Source organism: Plecotus auritus (genome assembly GCF_963455305.1).
Source record: "Plecotus auritus genome assembly, chromosome: 3".
In the NCBI taxonomy this organism is placed as follows: domain Eukaryota; kingdom Metazoa; phylum Chordata; class Mammalia; order Chiroptera; family Vespertilionidae; genus Plecotus; species Plecotus auritus.
The window spans coordinates 2,390,516-2,418,412 of record NC_137772.1 but is presented as its reverse complement, the minus strand read 5'-3'; the positions used below and the strand labels follow the sequence as shown (position 1 = coordinate 2,418,412).

Here is a 27,897-nt window from a genome sequence, read left to right as displayed (position 1 = left end):
AGCCTGGGCGATGGGGCCGCTGGGCGGGGCGTCCGCGGATGGCCACAGCCCTCGGCCCCCACACGGGCAGTCACACCCCCCCCCCCACCTGTTTACTCGTTTCCCCCAAAGGACATGCTGAGGAACACGCCCCGCGGACACCCCGACCGGCTGCCCCTCCAGATGGCGCTGACGGAGCTGGAGACGTTGGCAGAGAAACTGAACGAGAGAAAGCGAGACGCAGATCAGCGCTGCGAGATGAAGCAGATAGCGAAAGCCGTGAACGAGCGATACCTGAACAAGGTGGCCGAGCTGCCCCTCGCCGCCGCCGGGGTGCCCTCCGCCCTCACTAACCCCCGCCGCTGTCTCAGCCGCTGCGACTAACCCCCGGGTCCGCGGGCAGCTCACGGGCCAGGCGCTGACCTGGGAGCCGAGGGGAGCCGGCCGGCCCCCGACCCCGGAGGCTGCCTAAGCTTCAGAGTCTGGGCGTCCTCAGAAAAGGGGTGCACGGGTTCATCGGGCCCTTAAGGGGACCCAGGACCCCAAAGAGGCGAAGAGCCGCTCTTCCCGCTGAATGCTGCTTTCAGACGTGGGGTGTTATTTTAGATGCTCAGCGTTAAAGCACTGTGTGTGCAGTTTACTTATATTTTGTATATTTTAAAGATCTATGTATTGATTTCAGAGAGAGAGGAAGGGAGAGGGGGAGAGAGAGAGAGACATCCATGAGGAGAGAGAATCACTGGTCAGCTGCCTCCTGGACGCCCCCTGCTGGGGATGGAGCCCGCAACCCGGGCCTGTGCCCTGAGCGGGAACCGAACCGTGACCTCCTGGTTCCTGGGTCGATGCTCAGCCCCGGAGCCACGGCCGGCGTGTCAGTGTCTCAGCCTCAGAAGCGTGTCGCAGGGATGTGGTCCCTCTCGCCGGGGCGAGGACCTGAAACCCGGCTGTGGGGCTTTTGGGGGGAAAGCGCGCTCTGGGCCCCCAGCTGGCCTGAGTGCGCCGGGCGGGCCTCCCTGAAGGCGAGTCCGAAACCCCGCGCCGTCCCTGCACCGCGGACGCTGCTCCCCCTTTTCTGATAACCGCGAGCGTGGCGACCGTGTCGAGCGTGACGTGAATGTCCAGCTTCTCAGCAGTGGGAGCCGGCACCTCATCCGGTCCGACGACGTGATCGAGACCGTGTACAACGACCGCGGGGAGGTCACCAAGACCAAGGAGCGGCGGCTGCTCATGCTGACCGACGTGCTCATGTGCGTCACCGTCAGCGCCCGGTAAGGACCGGCCCTGAGCCCCCCACGGCCCGCCCCGTCTCGGGAGCGGGCGACCCGCTGGCGCTCACCGTCCCGGCCACCGGGTGCCGAGCGCCGTGCCCGCCCGTGAGGCAGGGACACGCTTCGAACCAACCACGAGCCGCTTGCTTCCAGGCGGTCCCCTGGGGGCCGCCACGGCAGCGCTGGTACAAATTAGGGCAGACGGGGGTCATTTCGCACACACGCACGCACACTCGCTTTCATACATGCTTTCTCCGGCGTTCTCCCCTGACTGTACGCGTGTTCTGTGTTTCTCTGCATGTTTGCTCCTTGTGTGACAGAGAAGGAAGGGGTCGTGAGATGTCTTAAACATTTAATTGCTGCGTGTGCGATGAGTTTGTCTCTTGTTGCTGTTAATCCTCACCTGAGGATGTTTGTTCCATTGATTTTTTTTTTTTACCAAGAGGAAGGGAGAGGGATAGAGAGTTAGAAACATCGATCAGCTGCCTCCTGCACACCACCTACTGGGGATGTGCCCGCAACCAAGGTACATGCCCTTGACTGGAATCGAACCCGGGACCTTTCAGTCCACAGGCTGACGCTCTATCCATTGAGCCACACCGATTTCGGCCCATTGATTTTTTTTAGAGAGAGTGAACAGAGGGGGCAGAGAGAGAAACATCGATGTGAGGGAGACACATCAATTGGTTGCCTCTCACACATGCCCTGACTGGGGCCAGGCATCGAACCTGTGACCCAGGTGTGTGCCCTTGACCAGGGATCCAACCTGTGACCCAGGTGTGTGCCCTTGACCAGGCATCGAACCTGTGAACCAGGTGTGTGCCCTTGACCGGGGATCGAACCTGTGACCCAGGTGTGTGCCCTTGACCGGGGATCGAACCTGGGACCCAGGTGTGTGCCCTTGACCAGGGATCCAACCTGTGACCCAGGTGTGTGCCCTTGACCAGGCATCGAACCTGGGACCCAGGTGTGTGCCCTTGACCGGGGATCGAACCTGTGACCCAGGTGTGTGCCCTTGACCAGGGATCGAACCTGTGACCCAGGTGTGTGCCCTTGACCGGGGATCGACCCTGTGACCCAGGTGTGTGCCCTTGACCGGGGATCGAACCTGGGACCAGGTGTGTGCCCTTGACCAGGCATCGAACCTGCGACCAGGTGTGTGCCCTTGACCAGGCATCGACCCTGTGACCCAGGTGTGTGCCCTTGACCAGGGATCGAACCTGGGACCCAGGTGTGTGTCCTTGACCAGGCATCGAACCTGCCACCCTTTGGTGCGGGGCCGACGCTCTGCCCACGGAGCCCACCTGCCAGGGCCTCAATGAGCACTTTGGTCATGGAGGCTGGGATGTGACCTGATGTCACTAACATGGTTATGCTGTGCCCGAGAGTAAAGAAGGAATGTGAGCGTTCGCCCCGGGGCGGCAGGAGAGGAGGGCTCCCCACAGGAGTTTCCCGTTGGCAGTGTTCGGGGACCCTGGGCATCTGCTCAGGTGGCCTCCAGGCGCGGCTGCGCGTTACCCAGGGCTCTGTGTGAGGTCGTCCCGCCCCTCCCCCCGGCTCTCCGTGAGGTCATCCCGCCTCTCCCCCCCCCCCCCCCCTCTCCGTGAGGTCCTCCCGCCCCTCCCCCAGGCTCTGTGTGAGGTCGTCCCGCCCCTCCCCTCCCCCGGGCTCTGTGTGAGGTCATCCCGCCCCTCCCCCGGGCTCTGTGTGAGGTCGTCCCGCCCCTCCCCTCCCCCTGGCTCTGTGTGAGGTCATCCCGCCCCTCCCCCGGGCTCTGTGTGAGGTCGTCCCTCCCCTCCCCCGGGCTCTCCGTGAGGTCGTCCCGCCCCTCCCCCGGGCTCTGTGTGAGGTCGTCCCGCCCCTCCCCTCCCCCTGGCTCTGTGTGAGGTCATCCCGCCCCTCCCCCGGGCTCTGTGTGAGGTCGTCCCTCCCCTCCCCCGGGCTCTCCGTGAGGTCGTCCCGCCCCTCCCCCGGGCTCTGTGTGAGGTCGTCCCGCCCCTCCCCTCCCCCTGGCTCTGTGTGAGGTCGTCCCGCCCCTCCCCCGGGCTCTGTGTGAGGTCGTCCCGCCCCTCCCCCGGGCTCTCCGTGAGGTCGTCCCGCCCCTCCCCCGGGCTCTGTGTGAGGTCGTCCCGCCCCTCCCCTCCCCCTGGCTCTGTGTGAGGTCATCCCGCCCCTCCCCCGGGCTCTGTGTGAGGTCGTCCCTCCCCTCCCCCGGGCTCTCCGTGAGGTCGTCCCGCCCCTCCCCCGGGCTCTGTGTGAGGTCGTCCCGCCCCTCCCCTCCCCCTGGCTCTGTGTGAGGTCATCCCGCCCCTCCCCCGGGCTCTGTGTGAGGTCGTCCCTCCCCTCCCCCGGGCTCTCCGTGAGGTCGTCCCGCCCCTCCCCCGGGCTCTGTGTGAGGTCGTCCCGCCCCTCCCCTCCCCCTGGCTCTGTGTGAGGTCATCCCGCCCCTCCCCCGGGCTCTGTGTGAGGTCGTCCCGCCCCTCCCCTCCCCCTGGCTCTGTGTGAGGTCATCCCGCCCCTCCCCCGGGCTCTGTGTGAGGTCGTCCCTCCCCTCCCCCGGGCTCTCCGTGAGGTCGTCCCGCCCCTCCCCCGGGCTCTCCGTGAGGTCGTCCCTCCCCTCCCCCGGGCTCTGTGTGAGGTCGTCCCTCCCCTCCCCCGGGCTCTCCGTGAGGTCGTCCCGCCCCTCCCCCGGGCTCTGTGTGAGGTCGTCCCGCCCCTCCCCCGGGCTCTCCGTGAGGTCGTCCCGCCCCTCCCCCGGGCTCTCCGTGAGGTCGTCCCTCCCCTCCCCCGGGCTCTGTGTGAGGTCGTCCCGCCCCTCCCCCGGGCTCTCCGTGAGGTCGTCCCGCCCCTCCCCCGGGCTCTGTGTGAGGTCGTCCCTCCCCTCCCCCCCCCCCCCCCCCCCCCCCCCCGGCTCTCCGGGGCAGACCGTGCATGGAGCCCTCCCGCTCACCTGATGGAAGCCTCGTCGCTCAGCAGGTGGTGCCTGCTCCCGGGAGCACCGAGGCTCGGGGGGCACAGCTCCGGGCCCCCCACGGGGAGCCTGCAGGTGGGAAGTCTCGCGACGTCACGCCGTGGCTCGCGGTTGTCGTTGCAGGACGGGCCAGGACAGCCACGCGCTGCTGCCGGCCGGCCAGAGGCACCTGCTGAAGTGGAGCGTGCCGCTGGGCCACGTGGCGGTTGTCGAGTACGGTCACCCCGAGGGCGCCGCCGAGCACCCCCCCGAGAGCCTGGCCGTGGTGGCCAACGCCAAGCCACGTAAGTGACCTGCTCGCTGTTGGCGTGGCGGCACGGGCAGAGGTGTGGGAGCTGTGTGGGTGACACCGTCGTCAGCGTCGGTGGGCGGACAGGCTGACCGGCCGGATTGGGTGCTGACCTCGGGCTCGTCTCCGGGGCGTGCAGTGGGCACTCCGGGTTCCTGGCGAAGCTGCTGCATGTGGCCGGCCCCGTCCCCCAGGCCCGGTTCTGTGCTGCGTGTCCCGTGGCAGTTAGGACGCAGGCCCCCGCCCTCGATGGACAGCGAGCCCTGGTCTGGGGCTGGCTCTGCTGCAGGCCAGCTCCCGGCACCTCCCAGCCATGGAGGGGCCTTGGGCTGTGAACGTCACAAGGGAAAGTGAGAGAAAGGCATCACATACTTTGGAGATGCTTCAACTGTTGCGTCATATTTACGGTTATTATTTATGAACTAGAGGCCCGGTGCATGAAATTCATGCATGGGTAGGGTCCCTAGACCTAGCGGGCAATCAGGGCCGATCTGTGGAGCAACCGGCAGGGCGATCGGGGGGGGCCCCCCACTGGCACCCACCTTGGCTGGCCTGGGGCTTGTGGGCTGGGGGCAGCTCCTGCACTGAGCGTCTGCCCCCTGGTGGTCAGTGTGCGTGTCATAGCGACCGGGCGTTCCACTGTTTGGTTGATTTGCATATTAGGCTTTTATTATATAGGACAAGAGGCCCGGTGCATGAAATTCGTGCATGGAGGGGGGGTTGTCCCTCAGCCCAGCCTGCACCCTCTCCAAACTGGGACCCCTTGGGGGATGTTCGACTGCCGGTTTAGGTTCGATCCCTGTGGGATCAGACCTAAACGGGCAGTCGGACATCCCTCTCACAATCCAGGACTGCTGGCTCCCAACCGCTCGCCTGCCTGCCAGCCTGGTAGCCCCCAACTGCCCTCCCCTGCCAGCCTGGTCACCCCTAACTGTCCTCCCCTGCAGGCCGGTTGCCCCCAACTTCCCTCCTCTGCTGGCCTGGTCACCCCCAACTGCCCTCCCCTGCAGGCCTGGTCACCCCCAACTGCCCTCCCCTGCAGGCCTGGTCACCCCCAACTGCCCTCCCCTGCAGGCCTGGTCACCCCCAACTGCCCTCCTCTGCCGGCCTGGTCACCCCCAACTGCCCTCCCCTGCAGGCCTGGTCACCCCCAACTGCCCTCCCCTGCCAGCCTGGTCACCCCTAACTGCCCTCCCCTGCAGGGCTGATCGCCCACAACTGCCCTCCCCTGCAGGCCTGGTTGCCCCCAACTGCCCTCCTCTGCCGGCCTGGTCAACCCCAACTGCCCTCTTCTGCCGGCCTGGTCACCCCCAACTGCCCTCCCCTGCAGGCCTGGTCACCCCCAACTGCCCTCCCCTGCTGGCCTGATCGCCCACAACTACCCTCCGTGCCGACCATCTTGTGGTGGCCATCTTTGACCACATGGGGGCGGCCATCTTGTGTGAGCAAGTGAGGGTCAATTTGCATATTACCTATTACCTCTTTATTATATAGGATAGTCTTCAGACTGTAGATTTTTTAAATTTATTTTTTTAATATATATTTTTATTGATTTTAGAGAGAGAGAGAGAGAGACAAACATCAGTGATGAGAGAGAATCATTGATCGGCTGCCTCCTGCATGTGCCACACTGGGGATCGAGCCCGCAACCCTGGCATGTGCCCGGGCTGTGCATTTCCACGGAAAGTGGACAGGAGGAGGCCGTCGCTGTGCACGGGCGGCTCTGAGCTCAGGTGCCCCCGGTCCGGTCCCATGGGGTGGTTTCCGTGGGGACGGAGGTGCTGAGGTTCTGAGAGGTTTTAACCTCGGGAGTGCAAGTCCTCTGTAAATCTGAAATTAGCCTATGTAATAAAAGACGAACATGCACATGGACCAAACGGGGGAACGACTGGTCGCTATGATGCGCACTGACCACCGGGGGGCAGACGCTGATGCAGGAGTGCCCGCTGGTGGTCATGTGCTCCCCCAGGGGGAGCGCCCCTCAGCCAGAAGCCGGGCTCACGGCTGGCGAGCCCAGCGGCGGCAGCAGGAGCCTCTCCCGCCTCCGAGGCAGCGCTAAGGACCCCTTGGGGGATGTCCGCTGGGGGGTCCTGGACTGCGAGAGGGCGCTGGCCCGGCTGAGGGACCCCCCCTCAGTGCACGGACGTCGTGCCCGGGGCCTGTGGTTTCCAACTAAAAAGAAAAGTTCGCATTTCCCAATGCCGGGAAGTGTTTACTGTTTAAAAACAGGAAGCGAGCCGGCCTTCCTCCCCGGTCTTCCTCCCGGGCGGCGGCCCCAGCCCCGCCTCCTGTGCGTGTTTTGCAGACAGAGTCCACGTGGGGCCGGGGCAGCTGTACCAGGACCTGCAGAACCTGCTTCACGACCTCAACGTGGCGGGGCAGATCGCGCAGCTCATCGGGGACCTGCGGGGGCGCTACCAGGTGAGGGCCCGGCCGCCCGGCTTGGCGCTCGCTCTGCCTCCGGCTGGGACAGCCTGGGTTCGCGGGCGGCACCAGACGAGGTTGCGGTGAGACCCAAGCGGTCGTGTCTGCCCTGGTTTGGACGGGGGGAGGCGGGGGGCGGGGAGACAACGTCCCTACGCAGACCCCAGGGGTGAGTTGTCATGGAAACGCGCAGCACCACCGCGTGGCCACCTCCCAGGCGCTCTTTCTTTTGTGACAGCCTTGCTCCCCCCACCGCCCCCCGCGTGGTCCCTTCCCACCCACTTTAAAATGCGTTCCGTCTCCCCGCAATGTGTCCCACCCCAGCCTCTCCTCAGCTAAGGGAAATAAGCCGGTCAGGGAGAGACAAGTGTCACATGATCTCACTCATACATGGAGTCTAATGAACCAAATAAACGGATGAACAGAAAATATCCATGCCCTGGCTGGTGTGGCTCAGCGGATAGAGCGCTGGCCTGCGGACGGAAGGGTCCCGGGTTCGATTCCGGTCAAGGGCACGTGCCCGGGTTGTGGGCTTGATCCCCAGGAGGGGGCGTGCAGGAGGCAGCTGATCCATGATTCTCTCTCATCGTTGATGTTTCTCTCTCTCTCTCCCCGTCTCCCTTCCTCTCTGAATTCAATAAAAATATATTTTTTAAAAATATTCAGAGATGCATGGAGCAGGCTGCGAATCTCAGAGGGAAGGCAGGGGAGGGTGGGTGGGTGGGAGAGATCAGCGAAGACCTCGTGTGCACCTGTGCACAGCCCGCAGGCACAGAGGACGGGGTGAGGGCCGGGGGGGGGGGGGGTGGGCGGGCAGAAGGGGCCTCTGTCACACATCAGCAAAGACAGACAAAGGAAAACGAAAAAGGGAAATGGGCCGTGTCCGCCGCAGAACCTGAACCAGGCCGTGGCCCACGACTGGGTGTCCGGGCTGCAGAGGCTGGTCCTGCGGAAGGAGGAGGAAATCCGAGCGGCCGACTGCTGCCGGCTCCAGCTGCAGCTCCCGGGCAAGCAGGACAAGTGAGTGTCCCCGCCGCCGGCCTGGGGACGACGGGCACGCGGGACGGGCACGCGGGACCCGCGGCGCTGAGGCCCCCGAGACCTGAGCCCTCCGCCCCCGCAGGTCCGGGCGTCCCACCTTCTTCACGGCCGTGTTCAGCACCTTCACGCCCGCCTGCAAGGAGTCCTGGCTCAGCAGCCTGCAGATGGCCAAGCTCGCGCTGGGTAAGGGCGGGCTCCCCAGACAAGGCGTGTCCCCTAGACGAGGCGTGTCCCCCTAGATGAGGTGTGTCCCCTAGACGAGGCGTGTCTCTAGATGAGGCGTGTCCCCTAAACAAGGTGTGTGCCCCTAGACAAGGCGTGTCCCCTAAATAAGGTGTGTCCCCTAAACAAGGTGTGTCCCCTAAACAAGGTGTGTCCCCCTAGACAAGGTGTGTCCCCTAAACAAGGTGTGTCCCCTAAACAAGGTGTGTCCCCTAAACAAGGTGTGTCCCCCTAGACAAGGCGTGTCCCCTAAACAAGGTGTGTCCCCCTAGACAAGGCGTGTCCCCTAGACAAGGCGTGTCTCTAGACGAGGCGTGTCCCCTAGATGAGGCGTGTCCCCTAGATGAGGTGTGTCCCCTAGACAAGGCGTGTCCCCCTAGACGAGGCTTGTCCCCCCAGACGAGGCGTGTCCCTAGACGAGGCGTGTCCCCCTAGACGAGGCGTGTCCCCTAGATGAGGCGTGTCCCCAGACGAGGCAGACAAGGTGTGTCCCCTAGACAAGGCGTGTCCCTAGACGAGGCTTGTCCCTAGACAAAGCGGGTCCAAGCTCCCTGCTTCAGATGAAATAGGTGCCCGAGAGACAGTCAGGTGGGGGAGGAGGCATGTTTTTACTGATTTCAGAGAGGAAGCGGGGAGGGAGAGAGAGAGAGAGAGAGAGAGAGAGAGATCAATGATGAGAGAATCATGGATCAGCCGCCTCCTGCACGCCCCCCACTGGAGATGGAGCCCACAACCTGGGCCTGTGCCCTGACCGGGAATTGAACTGTGACCTCCTGGTTCATAGGTCGACGCTCAACCCCTGAGCCACGCCGGCCGGGCCCCCTAAGCGTGTTTCTAAGCAGAGGTTCACCCGGCAGCAGGCACTGATGGAGCCGTGATGGGGGAGCGTGGGGAGAAAAGCCCTCCCTGCTCTAACGCAGCGGTCATGTCCGCTGGGACTGTTCACACGTGTTCCAGCCCTGAGCCCGGAGCCCGGCCCTGGGTCCCGTCGGGGCTGGGTCCCACTGAGTCTGGGTCCCACCGAGTCTGGGTCCCACCGAGTCTGGGTCCCGTCGGGGTTGGGTCCCGCCGAGTCTGGGTCCCACCGAGTCTGGGTCCCGTCGGGGCTGGGTCCCGCAGCAGGACCCGGGGTGTGGTTCGCCGCTGGCCTCGCATGGTGCTCCTCTCCCCGCGTCCGCCAGCCCTGCCTGTTGGGGACACGCACGGGGCGGGGCTCAGCAGCTTCCTGCTGTGAGCGTGCGGGGCACAGGCCTCTTCTTGTGCATCTTTCCCATGCGAACAGCCGCAAGCCGACTCTGCCCCGCCCAGCGTGTGAAGCGGGCGGTTGAGATGTGTCCACGTGTATTCACATGTAATTCACACGCAGGGCAGGCGCCTGCTACTCTGGGCGGCGGTGCGAGGGGGGGGAGGGTGCAGGTGTGGAATTCTGTCAGACACAGTCACACCCCGATAGTGAACGATGAACGGAAAATAAAGGCAGCAGAGCCGGGGCCGTGGGGCCGTGGGGGCCGCGCTCGGCTGCCGGGAGCCGTGGCCCTGGACGGCCTGTGCCGGGGGTGCTCCTTCCCCTGCACATGGAGGGGGTCCCCAGCCCGGCGCAGGGTGACCCGCAAACAGGAAGCGGAGCCGCTCTGTCCTCTGCGCGGGTCCCGTGCTCACCGCAGGGCGAAGGCTTGGGGGTGAGATCTCAGGCGGGTGGGAGACCTCCCTCTCACTCTGTCCCTGGACTTAAACAGCTCAGTGGCTTAAAAAAAAAATGAGCAGAGATCAGAAAACGTAGCCCCCGTGCTCCCGTGGCAAGGTCACGCCCCTTCCCCTGGGCGCGCGCCCCCACCCCGTCACTCACCTGCAACCCTGTGTGAAGTGGGGTGGCGGGGGCGCCCCTGGAGGGAAGGGGGGGTCCCGCTCCGGGAATGAGGCAGGGGGCTCCCCGTCCCCCACGCGGGGAGCCCCCTCACGCCGTCCTCGCCCCTCTCCCCAACGCCACAGAGGAGGACAACCACATGGGCTGGTTCTGCGTGGAGGACGACGGGAACCAGGTCAAGAAGGACCGACACCCGCTCCTGGTGGGACACATGCCGGTGACGGTGGCCAAGCAGCAGGAGTTCAAGGTGCCGGGAGGGTCTTCGTGCAGCTTGAGGTCCTCGCCCCGCTGGGGGTGGGTGGGGGAGTCCCCGCCCCGCTTGGGGAGTGAAGGACGAGCAGGGGGCAGAGGCCAGGGCTGAGCGCTGGGTTCCTGGTCAGCGCGGTCATTCCCGCTCCGGGGCCCACGCGGGATCCCTGGTCTGAGGCTGTGCCCGCCCTGTCGTGGCACTGGGTGCTGGGGGGGTGGGGAGCGGGGTACACCCACACCCGTGGACGCTGTGCCACGCACGGCTGCGTCCCGAGTCCACGTGGGCCGCGTTCCCGGTGCCGTTCTGTTCACGCCCCCCCACGTGGGCTCAGGCGTGCGCGTGTCTGCGAGAAACGGGAGACCTTGTTTCTCACGCCGGTCTCTGGGACACCCGCACCCGGAGGCGGAGGGGGACCCTTCCCCAGGGAGAGGCGGGCGGGCGGGGAGGGGCCAGGGGCCTCCCACCTCCACGCAGGAGCTGAGCCCGCTGGGCGCCCAGGCCGTGACCCATCCCAGCCGCCCTGGGTCCGCGAGGAGACACGGAAGACGGCAGCGCTCACGTCGGTGTCTGCTCCCCGGCCTGGACTCACCCTCCCGCCCGGGTCCCCGGCTCAGCGCGCAGCCCTGCCTTCGCGGGAGCCCCCACCCGCGCTGCCTCCCGCCCGGGTTAACCGCCGGCTCTCCCCTCAGATCGAGTGTGCCGTCTACAACCCCGAGCCCCACCCGGGCCGCGCGGGCCGGCCGGACCCCACGGGCGCAGCCCAGGGCTTCCTGTGGGTAAGAGGCCGCCCGTGCCCACGCACCTGGCGGGCAGGGGTGTGGTGGGAGGGACAGGAAACCGCAGACCTGGACGTGCCTCGGGGAGCCGTGGCTGCCACTGTCCCGGGCCCGTGTCCAAACGTGGCCGTCACCGCGGGCCCCGGCCGGGAGCTCTCCTGGCTTCCGGGACGGTGTGGGGGTTCTCGGGAGTAAGATGCGTCCTCTTTTCTTTCCCTAAAGCTGCGGGTTGCACTCAGCCCCGGGACAGCAGCTTAACTCACACAGACTCTCCTAGATAGCTCGTCCGTTTGGTGGCTCACTTGCGTGGCCCGCCCCCCCCCCAGCCCCCCAACCTCCCAAGTCATCAAGGCTTTTTGCTGGAAACAGCAGTTCAAGTGCCTTTGTGCCAAAGGAAATACTGCATTTGATTATGCCTCCCTCGGTGGCAGTGGGCATTTCCGGTTGGTGCATGTTGAGGCGCCCCGTGTCCCCGTGAGGGGCATTTCTGGTTGGTGCATGTTGAGATGCCCGTGTCCCGTGAGGGGCATTTCTGGTTGGTGCATGTTGAGATGCCCGTGTCCCGTGAGGGGCATTTCTGGTTGGTGCATGTTGAGATGCCCGTGTCCCGTGAGGGGCATTTCTGGTTGGTGCATGTTGAGATGCCCGTGTCCCGTGAGGGGCATTTCTGGTTGGTGCATGTTGAGATGCCCGTGTCCCGTGAGGGGCATTTCCGGTTGGTGCATGTTGAGATGCCCGTGTCCCCTCGAGGGGCATTTCCGGTTGGTGCATGTTGAGATGCCCGTGTCCCCTCGAGGGGCATTTCTGGTTGGTGCATGTTGAGGCACCCGTGTCCCCTCGAGGGGCATTTCTGGTTGGTGCATGTTGAGATGCCCGTGTCCCCGTGAGGGGCACTTCTGGTCGGTGCATGTTGGGGTGCCCGTGTCCCCGTGAGGACCCCAGTGTCCTACAGGCACTTGTCCAAAAAGGCCCGAACGCTGACCGGAGCCCTTCCCTCGGCGGGAGGAAGGAAGGGACAGACAGGCTGTTGCCCTCGGGGTGTGAGGCCTTTAAGAGGAATTCTCCGTGCACGGGGCCTGCAGCTGAGGCCTCCTTCCCTCTCCTGCCCCCCCCCCACCCCTGGCCCCCTGCCCCTGGCCCTGGCGCAGGCCCCCGGAAAGGCTGTGGAGCAAGAAGCCGTCTGTGACAGGAAACGCAGGAAGCAGCGCGGGCGTCACCGCATCCCCAAACCCACGACAGGAAAACCATCCCAGCGGCACAGCCCCCGCCCCCCCGCCCCCCAGCCCCTCAGGTGGCCGGGCTCCCTTCCCGTCCGCTCTTGTGCTAGTGAGGCCTGACTCTGAAAAGCAGCTGCACTTACGTTTACGTCCGGGAGGGGACTTGCGGGTGTCCCCGAGGGCTCTAGCGAGCGGGAGGAGGGGCCACGGGGACGTGGCAGCAGGCCAGCGTGGGCAAGGCCGCGGCGCCTGCCAGGTAGATGCTGCGGGTCACCTGGGGCTTGCTTACCGCGTCCCTCCTTTTTTTTTTTTTTTTTTTTTTAAATATATTTTATTGATTTTTTTATAGAGAGGAAGGGACAGGGATAGAGAGTTAGAAACATCGATCAGATGCCTTCTGCACACCTCCTACAGGGGATGTGCCTGCAACCAAGATACATGCCCCTGACCGGAATCGAACCTGGGACCTTTCAGTCCGCAGGCTGACGCTCTACCCACTGAGCCAAACCGGTTAGGGCTTCCCTCCTCTTTTAAAAAATCCTTTTATTGATGTCAGAGAGGAAGGGGGGGGGGGAGAGAGAGAGAGAGAGAGAGAGAGAGAGAGAGAGAGAGAAACATCCATGATGAGAGAACCATGGATCACTGCCTCCTGCACGCCCCCACGGGGTGGATTGAGCCTGCAAGCCGGGCGTGTGCCCTGACCGGGAATCGAACCGGGACCTCCTGGTTCATAGGTCGATGCTCAGCCCCTGAGCCCCACCGGCCGGGTGCTTCCCTCTCTTTTGAGCAGTTTTCCTAGTTAACGGCTGGTAAACTCGACTGTGAAATTTCCTAAAGTTGCTATCAATCTGCTTCGTAAGACTTTACGTTGTGTGTGAACATCCTTGCATAGAGTGAGGTATATGGTTTTCAAAGCATATGAAATATGATTGAAAAAATCAAAACTCTGTTCTTGTTATCCAAATTAAAAGAAAAATAACCTATTTTTTAAAAAATAAATCTTTTGCCGAAACTGGTTTGGCTCAGTGGATAGAGCGTCGGCCTGCGGACTGAGGGTCCCAGGTTCGATTCCGGTCAAGGGCATGTACCTTGGTTGCGGGCACATCCCCAGTGGGAGGTGTGCAGGAGGCAGCTGATCGATGTTTCTCTCTCATTGATGTTTCTAGCTCTCTATCCCTCTCCCTTCCTCTCTGTGAAATATCAATAAAATATATTTAAAATAAATAAATAAATAAATCTTTATTGTTGAAAGTATTAGGTATGTCCCCCCTTTCCCCCATTGACCCCCTCCAGCCCGCCCCAGCCCAGGCCTTCCCACCCGGTTGTTGAGAAACCACCTAATTAACACGTGGAAAGGGGGGTCTGTTAGCAGATCCTTTAAATACAGGCGTGGCGGCTCCGGGACATTGGCCCTGGTCCCTGGGTCAGTGCCGGTCTCCGTGGCCTGTGGGTGCTTCACGCCCCGGTGTCTCCCCTCCTGACGCCCCCCCACCCCCACCCCCCCTCAGATCGGAAGTTGTACGGGTCAGATGGGCCAGATCACCATCGTCTCCTTCCACAACGCCAACCCCAAAGTCATCGAGTGCTTCCACGTGGAGTCCCGCATTCTCTGCATGGTGCACATGCCCTCGGAGCCAGGCCCCCAGCCCAGCCCCGCCCCGGAGCCCGGGACCACGACCGGGAGCGCGCTGGGCGTCCCCACCGTCTGCCTGGGGACCGAGGAAGGAAGGTGGGTCCCCCCTCGGTCCTGGTCCCACCCCTGGTCACAGTTTCACTGCTGGCCGTCGTTCCATCGCTGGGCCGGCGTGAGGCGGCAGTCACGTCCGTCTGTGAGGCGTGTGCGGGGAAGCGGAGGGGGTGCAGGTCCCGCCTGTGTTGGGGGACAAACAGCCGCAGTCTGCGTTGTCATGGACGCCCACGGACACGCCTCGGGGAAAGCTAACTTGGCTCCTGATGCGAATTTCCAGCCGACATCGGGGGGACTAGTTTCTTTGTAGCCCAACATTTCTCCTCCACTTTATTTTTTGAAAGATATTTTTATTGATGTCAGAGAGGAAGAGAGAGAGAGAGAGAGATAGAAACATTAATGAAGGGAGATGATCACTGATCAGCTGCCTCCTGCATGCCCCCTACTGGGGATCGAGCCCACAACCCGGGCATGTGCCCTTGACCAGAATCGAACTGTGACCTCCTGGTTCATAGGTTTACGCTCAACCACTGAGCCACGCCAGCCGGGCTAAATTTCTCCTTTAAAATGCCAGAAAGAGCCCTGGCCGGTGTGGTTCAGTGGATAGAGCATCAGCCTGCGGACTGAAGGGTCCCAGGTTCGATTCCGGTCAAGGGCATGTACCTTGGTTGCGGGCACATCCCCAGTGGGAGGTGTGCAGGAGGCAGCTGATCGATGTTTCTCTCTATTGATGTTTCTCACTCTCTATCCCTCTCCCTTCCTCTCTGTAAAAAATCAATACAATATTAAAAAAATAATAAAAATAAAAAATAAAATAAAATGCCAGAAAGGGGCCAGAGCGGTGGAGTCTTTGAGACACAGCTCGCGTTTCCGCAGGGAGTGTGGTGGTGTGGGGGGGGCGCCCCGGGCAGTCTTGTGAAGCCGGAGTTCTTACCATTGCGGCACGGGCTCTGTCGGCGCTGGCGGCAGGCGTGCTCACGGCTCGCCCTTCCCTTCCAGCATCTCCGTCTACAAGAGCAGCCCAGGCGCCAAGAAAGTGCGGCTGCAGCAGTTCTCCGCCCCCAACAAGGCCACGGTCATGAGCTTGGCCTGCACGCCGCGCGGCCTGTACGCAGGCCTGGTCGACGGGGCCGTGGCCGTCTACGCAAAGGCACAAGGTGACGGGCTCACGCGGGCAGGTGGCTGCCGCCAACGCCACAGAGGCGCACGGGTTCAGGGGCTGGGAGTCCGAGGTCGGGCCGCCGCCACCTGCCGAGGGCGCCTTCTCCCCGTGACTCACGGCCACCAGGGTTCCCGTCTCCTCCCGTTCCCATAAGGCCGAGGGGGGACGTCTGGCCTGCGGGCCATATAAGGCCCGTGAAATCATTTGGTCTGGCCCGACCAAGGCATTGGGGGTGAGTGAATTAAATGTTTGACCACACAGAGCAGCTCATTTTTAAGTTGATCATTTTGTATGGCCTGTGAATCTATACTAAGAAAAGGGTAATATGCTAATTAGGCCAACCGGACGTCTTCCGGATGTCCTTTCAGACATCCTTCTGGACAAAGCTGGGGCCCCGGTAAAGCCACCAGGAGTCCCAGGTGCCTGTGACTGGCTCGGGCGAAGCCTCCTGGGGTCCTGGGCACCTTTAGCCAGCCCAGGTGAAGCCACCAGGGGTCCCAGGTGCTACAGCCGGTCAAAGGGAGGGAAGCCCGAGTCTGGGTGCTTGCGGCTGGCCAGAGGGAGGGAAGCCTGGGTCCCAGGTGCAGGGGCCAAGGCAGAGGCAGGTAGGAGCAATCAGGCTGGCAGGGGAGCAGTTAGGGGTGATCAGGCCTGCAGGGGAGCAGTTAGGGGCGATCAGGCCTGCAGGGGAGCAGTTAGGGGCGATCAGGCCTGCAGGGGAGCAGTTAGGGGCGATCAGGCCAGCAGGGGAGCAGTTAGGGGCGATCAGACCAGCAGGCAGGCAGAAGCGGTTAGGGGTGATCAGGCAGGCAGGCCGGCGAGCGGTTAGGAGCCAGCGGTCCCGGATTGCAAGAGCGATGTCCCACTACCGGTTTAGGCCCTAAACCAGTAGTCAAGACATCACCCGAGGGGTCCCGGATTGGAGAGAGTGCAGGCCGGGCTGAGGGATCCCTCACCACACATGCACGAATTTCGTGCACTGGGCCTCTAGTGATGTTATAAATATCCCCATGGCCCTTGGCAGAACAAAGGTTCCCCCCCTGCCCGGCCAGTGTGGCTCAGTGGTTGAGTATTGACCTATGAACCAGGAGGTCACAGTTCAATTCCAGGTTGGGCATGCCCCAGTTTTGGGCTCCATCCCCAGCAGGAGGCAGCCAATCAGTGATACTCTTTCATCATTGCTGTTTCTATCCTTTGCTCCCTCTCCGTTCCCCTCTCTGAAATTAATAAAATGTATTTTATTGAGGATGGAAGAGGGAGTGAGAGATAGAAACATCAGTGATGAATGAGACTTGATGGGCTGCCTCCTGCACGCCCCCTACTGGGGATCGAGCCCACAACTTGGGCATGTGCCCTGACGGGGAATCGAACCCTGACCTCCTGGTTCCTAGGTTGACGCTGAACCCTAGAGCCACACCACCCAGGCTGAAGGGATTTTTTATTGTTCTTCACATTGCCTGTTGGCTCTTGTTGTGGGGCGACCCGCAAGAGACGACCACCAGAGACTGAGATCAAAATTTATGAGCCTTTATTAAGCTGGCCAGCGACTACAGTTGCAGCACTTCACCACAGGTGTTACAGCAAATTTATACACGGGAACCACAAGAGGGAGTTAGGATAGTTACAATGACAACCCAAAGGTTACAAAAGCCATTTCAGCTGTTTCCAAGAAACTCAGGGCATAGGTGCAATGCCTGGGCACGCTTGGCCGGAGCATGAACCACTGCCTCCCTTCAAACTCCAACTGACCCATTGTTCGGTGACCTGCTCCCTCTCCCTCTGTATCCTGCCCCCAGGCAACGGAGGAGCTGTGCAATGTTTGCAGCCCAGAACAGCTCTCACCACACGCACTGGGTAATGCACCTTGTCGGTGGGTCTCTGGCAGTATTTTGAAGCCAGAATACTTACTATTTCCTGGGTTTCAGCACTGAAGCAAGTTCTTCATTTCCCATAGAGAGTTGTTTTCTCCCTATAATACTGTCCATATCAAGGCATATTTTTAAATAAAAGCAAAAAGGGGGTGTTTAAACATTTGCCAAATTATTTTGGGTACAATTCCCTTTATGATGACTGAGTCACGTCATCCTATCTAATAAAAGAGTAATATGCAAATTGACCACACCTCTGCTACACCCACAAGCCATGCCCACAAGCCAATCAGGAGCGAGTATGCAAATTAACCCAACCAAGATGGCTGTGCCACGGAGCAAGCAGGAGGCTTGGGTTTCCCTGGCAATGGAGGAAGCCAAGCTTTCCGCACACCCTGGCGGGCCCAGGCCTCCACTCAAGGCTACAAAGTTTCAATTATAGAAGATAAATAAATCCCAACAAAAATGGCGGCAGCCACGGAGCTGGAGAGAGCAGGAGGCTTGGCTCTGCTCCAGGCTACAAAGTTTCAATTGTAGAAGATAAATAAACCCAAGATCCCAGGGTCTCCACTTGGGTCGCCAGGGGGCGTGGCCGGCCTGCAAACCACCACAGGCCCCTCACCCAGGCTGCCCCACGCCCCAAGGGAACCCCCACTCTGATCCGGGACACCCTTCAGGGCAAACCAGCTAGCCCCCACCCATGCACCAGGCCTCTATCCTATCTAATAAAAGAGTAATATGCAGATTGACCATCACTCCAACACACAAGATGGCTGCCCCTATGTGGTCAAAGATCCTGCCCCCATGTGGACACAAAATGGCCGCCACAAGATGGCCAGCAGGGGAGGGCAGTAGGGAGGGACCAGGCCTGCAAGGGAGGGCAGTTGGGGGCGATCAAGCCTACAGGGGAGGGCAGTTAGGGGTGACCAGGCCGGCAGAGGAGGGAAGTTGGGGGCGACTGGGCCTGCAGGGAAGGGCAGTTTGGGGGGGACCCAGGCCTGCAGGGGAGAGCAGTTGGGGGGGACCAGGCCTGCAGGGGAGAGCAGTTAGGAATCAATCAGGCTGGCAGGGGAGGGCAGTTAGGGGCAAACAGGCTGGCAGGCAGAAGTGGTTAGGGGCAATCAGGAAGGCAGGCAGGCGAGCAGTTGGGAGCCAGCAGTCCTGGATTGTGAGAGGGAGGTCTGACTGCCCGTTTAGGCCTGATCCAGGTAGGACATCCCTCGAGGGGTCCCAGATTGGAGAGGGTGCAGGCTGGGCTGAGGGACACACACCCCCGTGCATGAATTTCGTGCACCGGGCCTCTAGTACATATATGATTATTGTAAACTAGAGGCCTGGTGCATGAAATTCATGCATGGGTAGGGTCCCTAGGCCTGGCCGGCGATCAGGGCCAATCAGGGCTGATCAGGTTTCCCGCCTCCCCGCCTCTCTGCCTCCTCCTTCCCTCGCCACCTCTGGTCACCCACCATGTTCCGCCCCATCCGCTGGTGGTCAGCGCCGGTCATAGCGAGTGATCGAACTCCCGTTCTCGCGGTCAAACTCCCAAGGGGACACTTTGCGTATCAGGCTTTTATATACGTAGACGACGGTCTTTATGGAACGCCTGTCTGCCAGGCGCTGTGCTGGGCTTTTACTTGCATTATCGTCAGTTCTCACCACAGCCTCTCAGGCACGTGCGGTATTGTCCCCCTTTTGCTGAGGAGGAAACGGAGGCTTTGGGTGAATAACGTATCCGGGACACCGAGCATCTGTGCTGGGGTGGGCACGGCCTGCTGCCCAGGTTGCCGTGACAACGGTGCCCACCGGGCAACCTGAGACCCCCAGCGCCCATCTGAGCCGCGGGCCACAGCTGACGCTTAGGCTCTCTGCTCTTTGGGATCGTCCGGACCAGCCGTGGGCAAACTACGGCCCGCGGGCCGGATCCGGCTGTTCTATCCGGTTCTCTTGCTCTCCCCTCCGCTCCTTTACTTTGAATTTATATTAGTTCACACAAACACTCCATCCATGCTTTTGTTCCGGCCCTCCGGTCCAGTTTAAGAACCCATTGTGGCCCTCGAGTCAGAAAGTTTGCCCACCCCTGGTCTGGACCCTTTTCCCCAGTCCTATGCACGGCTCGCTGCATATGAGTGAAATTAACAGAGATGCTTCCTTTTAAGACGGATCCTGGGATTCCGAGCCTCGGAAAGTGATAAAGCTGGGCGTGCTGCCGGTCCGGAGTCTGCTGCTGGCGGAGGACACCCTGTGGGCGGCCTCGGGAGGCCAGGTTTCCATCGTCAGCGTGGAGACGCACACCGTCGAGGTGAGTGGTTGGGAGTGGCTGTGCCGAGGGGCGCGGGGCCCCCAGGATAGTCCCAGTCCCCATCACCTTCCAGGGCTGGAGGTCGGGCCTCCCTTCCGTAGCAGCGCCCTCGCCCTGCCCGAAGCTCAGAGAAAATTCCTTCCGATTCCTCAGGAAGAGGATTGCCCAGGAAGTTCCACAGTCCTGGTCTAGCCACTAACCCTGAGCAATTGTTCGCCGTTTCCTGTAAAGACTGCGTTCGGTGTGAACGTAATAGTCTTCAGGGTCCTGTGGGGAGTTCGCTTTCGATGGAAGGGGTGGTGTTGTTTCTTAAACCCTCATCTAAGGATATTTTTCCAGTGGTTTTTGGAGAGAGGAGAGGGAGAGACAGTGAAAAACATCGATTTGAGAGAGACACATCCACTGGTTGCTTCCTGCCCATTCCTCAGCCGGGGACCGGGGATCCAGCCCACAACAGAGGTCCATGCCCTTGACTGGGCATCGAACCAGAGACCCCATGCTCCACGGCCCAACGCTCTAACCACCGAGCAACTGGCCAGGGCGGAAGTGGCGTTCCGAGCTGTCGGATAAATGGGTTATTCAGCGAAGGACGGGGTCACAGTCGCCGTGTGGAAAGGGAGCTTGTGCCAGGCCCCAGCCCTAGTCTTCTAAACACTCCAGGTGAGCGTGATGTTGAGATAGAAACTGAACGTTACAATGTCAAGGAAAAGTGGGAGAAGGGTTTTACCACCGTGAATCGGGGAGACGTCCCAGGGACAGCCCGTACCGAGAAGCTGCCAGAAGAAAGAAAGCCATACGCTGGGTAGTTTTAGAACCTTTTTCCACATTTACTATGTGTGTGCATCACAATTTTTATAAATTAAAAATCGGGGAAATATATGCTCATATGCGGCCTCTGAGACCGGGAGCGAATGTCCTCAGTGTAAAGAGAAGTCTTACTAAGCTGTAAAAAGAGAAACCCGTTAACAGACCTGATCGCCGAGGCGCAGTGACCCTGGCTGAGCCATTTAGCTGGGCCTCAGTGACCCGATCTGTCAAATGGGGATAAACCTTCCTTCCCAGCTTGTTTTGTGGGTTAAGGAGATTTTTAAAAAGTCCCTGCTAGGCAGCCGCCTGGCGTGGTCGTTATTGATTAGTGCAATAAGTTATTATTTGAAGAAATATAAAGAGCCAGAAAGAACATTTTCAGTCTGAACGTGGGCTTCTTCTCACAGAGAAGGAATAATAACACAACAATCTTCCCGTAAGACGTTTCTGCAGAAACAATGCGTTGATTTTTTTCACACTTTATTCCAAACAGCTGAACGAGGGTTGCCATAGCTCCCACCACGGGTTCCAGGCCCACGTAACGTTACAGTGTGGCCTCGTTATAACCCAACATGGTTCCCCATGTTCCAAAGGCCACCTCGGCTGTGCATCCGAAGACTCAGAAGTAATGCATTTCTATCTAAATAAAAGTCCCCTTTCGGTGCATTTTTAGCTCCAAAATGAGTAAGTGCATTTATAGAGAGAAAAGTAGAAATCTGCTTTCTTAAAAAGGAAGGGAAGGAAGGAAGGGAGAGAGGGAAAGGAGGGAGGAAGGGGAGGGAAAGAAGGGAGGGAGGGAGGGCAGGGGAAGGAAAGGAGGGGGAGGGGAGGGAAAGGAGGGAGGGAGGGGAGGGGAGGGAGGGATAGAAGGAGGGGAGGGAAAGGAGGGAGGAAGGGGAGGGAGGGAGGGAGGAGGGAGGAAGGTGTTGAGTCCCTGCTGTGCAGGAAAAGCAGTGAGAGGTTGGCACAGCTTGGCAGACCTCCCCTCCAGATGCGTCTCCACCTGGGATGGGGGGGCGGTTGCTGAGAGGAACGTTCTGGAATGTGCTCTGTCGGGTGGGAGCCGAGTGGGCGTGGGCTGAGCGGGTGCAAGGGGCCAGGTGCTATGGGAAGAAGCTGGAGGCTTAAATGTCTTCCCGTGACTTGCCTGCGCCGTGGGGTTGGTGCGTCACAGGTGGGGGTGCAGGTGCGGCCGGCTCTGTCCCCCATCTACGGCAGCACTGGGCGCGCCACCCCGGGGTGCTGGGCCCGGCGGGTTACGTGAGCCCAAGGGGTGTGCGGGACACCCGCCCTGTCAGGTGGGCGTGATGGTGGTGACGGCTGCGTCCAGGTCCTGGGTTTCGGGGGGGGGGGGGGGGGGGAGGGCGGGGGGAGGGGTCCGCTTTCTCTCCAGCTCCTAGGGTGCAGCGGGAGCTGCTGTAATGCCCGCCCCTAAGGCCACCGCGGGAGTGCCACAGGGCTCCGTGCTCACCGAGGCGCCTGGTCCTGGCGGCTGTGGCTCCGCAGGCCCGGTGCCTGGAGCGGGCGGTCCCGGGGCTCACCGGGCGGCTGGGAGCCCTTCGCTCTGCGGGCTCCTCCCTGAGGACAGCGGGACACAGGACTGAGGTCCCCGCTCCGCCCGGAGGGAGGCAGACGGGATGAAGGAGCCGCTGAGGCTGAGGAGGCAGAGCTCCGGAGCCGAGGCCTCTCCCCCTAAGCACTGAGTCCGCGCAGTGGACAGGGAGCGGCCAGGCCCAGCCGATGGCCTCACCATCAGCCAGCCGGTGCCCTGCCCTCTCCCGGCCTTGGCCACGGCCTCGGGGGGCGGGACTGAGAGGCGGGGCCCAGAGTTCCAGGTTCCCAACCGGAAGCCCAGACTCTGGGAAGTAGGCAGCACAGGATCAGTCCTGCCACCCGCAGCCAGCAGGAGGGCCCTGCACTTGTAAGGACAGTGAGAGGGAGTCGCAGGATCGTGGGGGTGCGGAGTAGGTGGGGGTGCGGAGTAGGTGGGGGTGCGGAGTGGGTGTGGGTGCGGAGTGGGTGTGGGTGCGGAGTGGGTGTGGGTGCGGAGTGGGTGTGGGTGCTGGAGTGGGTGGGGGTGCGGAGTGGGTGTGGGTGCGGAGTGGGTGGGGGTGCGGAGTAGGTGGGGGTGCGGAGTGGGTGTGGGTGCTGGAGTGGGTGTGGGTGCGGAGTGGGTGTGGGTGCTGGAGTGGGTGTGGGTGCGGAGTGGGTGTGGGTGCGGAGTGGGTGTGGGTGCGGAGTGGGTGGGGGTGCGGAGTGGGTGTGGGTGCGGAGTAGGTGTGGGTGCGGAGTAGGTGTGGGTGCGGAGTAGGTGTGGGTGCGGAGTAGGTGGGGGTGCGGAGTAGGTGGGAGTAGGTGTGGGTGCGGAGTAGGTGTGGGTGCGGAGTAGGTGGGAGTAGGTGTGGGTGCGGAGTAGGTGTGGGTGCGGAGTAGGTGGGAGTAGGTGTGGGTGCGGAGTCGGTGGGGGTGCGGAGTAGGTGTGGGTGCGGAGTCGGTGGGGGTGCGGAGTAGGTGTGGGTGCGGAGTCGGTGGGGGTGCGGAGTAGGTGGGGGTTTGGAGTAGGTGTGGGTGCGGAGTAGGTGGGGGTGCGGAGTAGGTGGGGTGCGGAGTAGGTGGGGGTGCGGAGTAGGTGTGTGTGCGGAGTAGGTGGGGGTGCAGAGTAGGTGGGGGTGCTGTGGAAACGTGGAGGGGTGTCTGGGTCAGGACTGGCTCCGTCATCTGCCCAGCCCCGCACTCAACAGGGATTACCAACCTAAAGACGCAGCCACAGGCCTTCCAGCAGGTGTGGGGCCGCCCGCCCCGCCCCGCCCCTCGCCCCAAGGCCGGCGTGCGGGGTGAGCAGGAGGTCAGGAGAAGGACACGGGGAAGGAGAGGTGTGTGGGCGATGGGAGGATGGGAACAGGCTCCAGGAGGGACCGCACCGTTTCCTTGCCTGAGGACAGGGCGAGTCTGCGAGCCGGCTGGAGGTGAGGGGGCAGGGTGGTCGGAGGGACCGCTCACCCAGTGCAGGGAGCGCCCGGTCCATCTCCTCAGTTCACGGGCTCCTCGGGGCCACCTCCCCTCGGGCGGCTGTGGGCCGAGCTGAAACGCCCGTGACCCCTGAGGCAGCCTTTTTCCTTGGAGATGTGTGCGCGTTTCCTCTGAACACGCCAGCCGTGTGCCAGTGCGGCGTGGAGGATTTCCGATGTGGGGCGGACGTTGTGAATGTGTGTGCTAAGGCCGTGGTGCCAGCGGTTTAAAGGGGGTGAGATCGGAGACAGCGGGTGAACTGAGAGGGAGGGTCTTGCAGACTCTTCTCCCCAGGAGGCCCCACAGAAGGCTGGTCCCTGTGGTGACAGTGGGGTGTGAGGTCCAATTGTCTCTGCAGCCCCGGGGGCCTCCTGTTCCCCGCCCCTCCCCCCCCCCCCCGCAGGGTCTCTCAGCGGCTGGTGTCCTGGGCCTGTGATGCTCACTCCTCAGGTCTGAGTCACACATTCCACCTGGAAAGCCCGCGCTTTCATAGTGGAGGTGGACGTTACAGCGGCAGGCATTTGTGTTGGGCTCACTGTTTTACAAGCCACTGGAGTTGATCTGTCAACCAAAAACAAATTCCAGGCTGTCGCGAGGAAGAAAGCATTTAGCTGAGCAAGAGCACTGCGATCCGAGAGACCCGAGAGATGCAAACTGGGCTCTGGAGGGAACCCAGAAAGGCAGGTTAGGAAGGGGAGCCCACCGAGTGCGCTTCATGCAGATGAGGACGGCTGCTGGTGACCAGGGATTGGCTAGTTCCATATGCAGATGAGGATGGCTGCTGGTGACCGGGGATTGGCTAGTTCCATATGCAGATGAGGACGGCTGCTGGTGACCGGGGATTGGCTAGTTCCATATGCAGATGAGGACGGCTGCTGGTGACCGGGGATTGGCTAGTTCCATATGCAGATGAGGACGGCTGCTGGTGACCGGGGATTGGCTAGTTCCATATGCAGATGAGGGGACAAACCCACAGAGGAGGTCAAGTCCACGTGTGTCCAGAGGGCAGCTGCCCTGGGTGTTTGTGGCTCTGCCTGGAGCTCTGTGTCCCAGCTGGTTAGCGACTTAGCAGCTCCGAGAACCGGAACCAGCTCTGAGAACCGGAACCGAGGCCCAAGGCTGCACAGGCCCCGCCTCCCACTACTCTCAGAAACCCTCTTAGGATGCTTATTCTATTTTAATTATTTTCTTAACAAGACCCACTGCCCTCAAGTTACTGGGAAGCAGGAGGTGCCTCGGGGGGTTCAAGCCCAGGATCGCTACTTCAGAAGCGTTGGAGCCTGACACAGGCAGGGCTGTGAGGATGGATGGACACGGGGTGGCCTGGGCTGCTGGAGGGGCAGAGGTGCGCCCCCCGCCCCCAGGCCCAGGCCCAGGCCCAGGCCAGGAGCGGTGCCGACTTGGAGGGCAGGACAGCTGGTGCAGAGCAGAAAGGGACTGCCCTTCTGCTCCGGTGCTGGGGGGACTGGTGGGCCTTGGTCCGCCTCCCTCAGCAATGGCGACTGTTCTCAGGCGTCCCTCTCGCTCCCTCCTCTCCCCTGAGCCATGGCCATGCCTTCGAGCGGCAGCTTTCTCAGCCTTGGTAACTGGTAACCAACTAGTAACCAACTAGTAACTCGTACCTGGAAAGTAGCGTGAAGTTCGGGAAGGCTCTCATCTGCTCTGGGCAATAAAGATGAAAAACACATTTGATGGCTAATGTGTGTCCCACCTACTTGGAGCGTCTGGCTTTGGAGGGAGGGTCCTGGACTCGGATCCAGCAGGACACGCCACAGGCAGGTCAGCGGCAGGACCCAGAGCTCCACACGGGTCCGAGACGGGTTTCAGCCTGGCCCCCTGCCCACCGATGCCCGCCCATGGCCTCTCCCTGACTCCGCAGAGCCAGCTGGAGGCCCACCAGGAGGAGGGCATGGTGGTCTCGCACATGGCCATTGCTGGCGTGGGGATTTGGATCGCCTTCACCTCCGGGTCCACGCTGCGCCTGTTCCACACGGAGACCCTCAAACACCTCCAGGACATCAACATAGCCACCCCTGTCCACCACATGTTACCAGGTAACCGGGCGGGGAAGGCGGGTCCTGCACGTGGAGGGGTGATGGAGACTGGGGGTGTGGGGCGGTCGGGGGCAGGGCCAGGGCTGTGGGTGGAGATGGGAGCGGTGTGGAGAGGAGGGGTGGGGTGCGGAGCTGGGCTCAGCCTGTCTGCCAGGGCAAGGACGCTGCGTTTGCCAGCGGCTCTCTGGATTGGTGGAGAAGCAGATTCCAGTGCGGACTGTGCAGCCGCCGATCCAGAGGGCGGGACTCTCAGCATTAACTCCACGGGCTGGGCCCTGGGGCAAGGCCTGCAGCTGGAGCCAGAGGAGAGGAGATTCCCTGGGCGGGGCCCTCGGGGTCACAGGCAGCACCTCCCTCCCTGGACAGGGCCCTCGGGGTCACAGGCAGCACCTCCCTCCCTCCCTGGACGGGGCCCTGGGGGTCACAGGCAGCACCTCCCTCTCTCCCTGGACAGGGCCCTCGGGGTCACAGGCAGCACCTCCCTCCCTCCCTCCCTGGGCGGGGCCCTCGGGGTCACAGGCAGCACCTCCCTCCCTCCCTGGGCGGGGCCCTCGGGGTCACAGGCAGCACCTCCCTCCTTCCCTGGGCGGGGCCCTCGGGGTCACAGGCAGCACCTCCCTCCCTGGGTGGGGCCCTCGGGGTCACAGGCAGCACCTCCCTCCCTCCCTCCCTGGACAGGGCCCTCGGGGTCACAGGCAGCACCTCCCTCCCTGGACGGGGCCCTCGGGGTCTCAGGCAGCACCTCCCTCCCTGGGCGGGGCCCTCGGGGTCACAGGCAGCACCTCCCTCCCTGGACGGGTCCCTCGGGGTCACAGGCAGCACCTCCCTCCCTGGGCGGGGCCCTCGGGGTCACAGGCAGCACCTCCCTCCCTGGACGGGTCCCTCGGGGTCACAGGCAGCACCTCCCTCCCTGGACGGGGCCCTCGGGGTCACAGGCAGCACCTCCCTCCCTGGACGGGTCCCTCGGGGTCACAGGCAGCACCTCTCTCCCTGGGCGGGGCCCTCGGGGTCACAGGCAGCACCTCCCTCCCTGGGCATGTGTGAACGTGCATGCGTGTGAGCCCACATGTGGGTATGCGTTCATATGTGTATGCGTTCATATGTGTCTGAGTGAGTGCATTTATGCCCACATGTATGTGTATATGTGTGTGCACGTCTACATGCATGTGTGCGTGTGTGTGTACACAGGTGTAGGCACGTGTGCCTTGTACAAGTGCACATGCATGTGTACATGTGTGTGTACGCCTCAGGACTCCTTGCTTGACTAACACACAGTAAATGGGTGCAGAGATGACCTGTGGCATTTGCTTCGCCTCTGAGGGTGCCAGCTGGAGCGAGGCAGAGCGGGCGGGGTCCCAGCGGCCTCTGCGGAGGGGCCGCCCGGACACGCTCCCAGGGTCGGGCCTGTCTTCCTCGCCCAGTGGACGGGCAGCAGGGTGGTGGGAGCTCCCCGGAGGCTTGCTGCGGACACGGCTCTCTGCGGCCAGGTCCGTCGCAGTTCCAGACAGCATGCCTGGCCGCCCCGCCGCCGACCCTCTCTGTCCCCGCAGGGCACCAGCGGCTGTCCGTGACCAGCCTGCTCGTCTGCCACGGCTTGCTGATGGTCGGCACCAGCCTGGGACTCGTGGTGGCCCTGCCCGTCCCTCGTCTGCAGGGCATCCCCAAAGTGACAGGTGAGCAGACCCCTCGCCTCCGCCTCCCGCAGGCTCACCAGCTGGCCGGGCCCGCCTCCTCGTCCCGGCAGCTGCTGAGCGACATGACGTCCCGGGGTTAGTGTGCGTGGAGGCTGTGTATGCACTCCATCACCTTTTGCCTTTCTGTCCTGCCGTGTTCAGGAGCATGTGCTGTGGTGTGCCGTGTTACAGAACATGCAGGGTTGTTACGTAGTGTGCATATGTTCCCATGTTACACAGCACACGGCCCCTGGTTTCTGAGCTGCGTCCTCGGCCCACGTGTGACTGGTCCACGCTCAGTGTGGGGCAGTGGCCCGGGCTCCACGCCTCATGGTCGTCCCCGGGTTCTGGGTGCCGCTGCGGTGCGGGCACAGCTCCCCTGGCGGGAAGTGGGTGTCGGGCGCGGCGTCGCTGGGAGGAGGGAACATGCCGCTCGCTCAGTCACCAGTGAGGCTCAGCTGCCTCCCGGGTGGTCAGGTCCCTCCCCCGCCCCCCCTCTGCGTCCCCGCGGCCCTGCTGCTGCGGGCTCTGAATTTCCCAGCTGTCCCTCGAGGAGAGGCAGCTGACCACGGCCAAGGACCTGTCATTAGTCGTCGGCCGGGCCAACGTGGGACACAGGTGGGGCCCGCAGACCCGTCTCAGCCAAAGGCACGTGGTGGGCAGGGACGCGCGTCCCAGGCCCGGCCTCCTCCCCGGGAAGCCCTCCAGGACTGGCCTTGGGAAGTCAGCGTGCAGGGCCCCGGGTTTCAGAGAAAGACCTGAAACTTGCATCTCATCACGTTTTAAGTGAAAAGTCCTCGCAGAATTAAAGCCATACAGTTGGCTTGCCCTACACCTCAAAACCTGTTTGTAATGAAAAACGGCAGAACGTGTGGGCGACTTGTTCCAAAAGCTGACACATTTCAGATGCATAATTCTTCCATCAGGACTGAGGGAAATTATGTTTCCTTAGAGCACACGGAAATAACTACTTTATTGCTGTAAAAGCACCATATCGGCCCGGCCGGTGTGGCTCCGTGGTTTTGCACCGACCCCTG

At 62.2% G+C, this 27,897-nt stretch overlaps 1 protein-coding gene across 4 annotated transcripts in view; it reads left to right on the top strand.

Moving 5' to 3' along the window:
• Nucleotides 1-27,897, top strand: part of ARHGEF10 (Rho guanine nucleotide exchange factor 10) — a 71,917-nt gene that overhangs the window by 41,723 nt on the left and 2,297 nt on the right. For all 4 annotated transcript variants that reach the window (XM_080661355.1, XM_080661354.1, XM_080661353.1 and 1 more), the window contains 13 exons: nt 112-282; nt 1,102-1,247; nt 4,342-4,502; nt 6,813-6,928; nt 7,824-7,951; nt 8,055-8,155; nt 10,184-10,305; nt 10,998-11,084; nt 13,810-14,030; nt 14,988-15,145; nt 19,175-19,317; nt 25,013-25,187; nt 26,738-26,860. In XM_080661355.1, the coding sequence (XP_080517481.1) occupies nt 112-282; nt 1,102-1,247; nt 4,342-4,502; nt 6,813-6,928; nt 7,824-7,951; nt 8,055-8,155; nt 10,184-10,305; nt 10,998-11,084; nt 13,810-14,030; nt 14,988-15,145; nt 19,175-19,317; nt 25,013-25,187; nt 26,738-26,860 (1,852 nt within the window). The remainder of the gene's footprint in view (nt 1-111; nt 283-1,101; nt 1,248-4,341; nt 4,503-6,812; nt 6,929-7,823; nt 7,952-8,054; nt 8,156-10,183; nt 10,306-10,997; nt 11,085-13,809; nt 14,031-14,987; nt 15,146-19,174; nt 19,318-25,012; nt 25,188-26,737; nt 26,861-27,897) is intronic.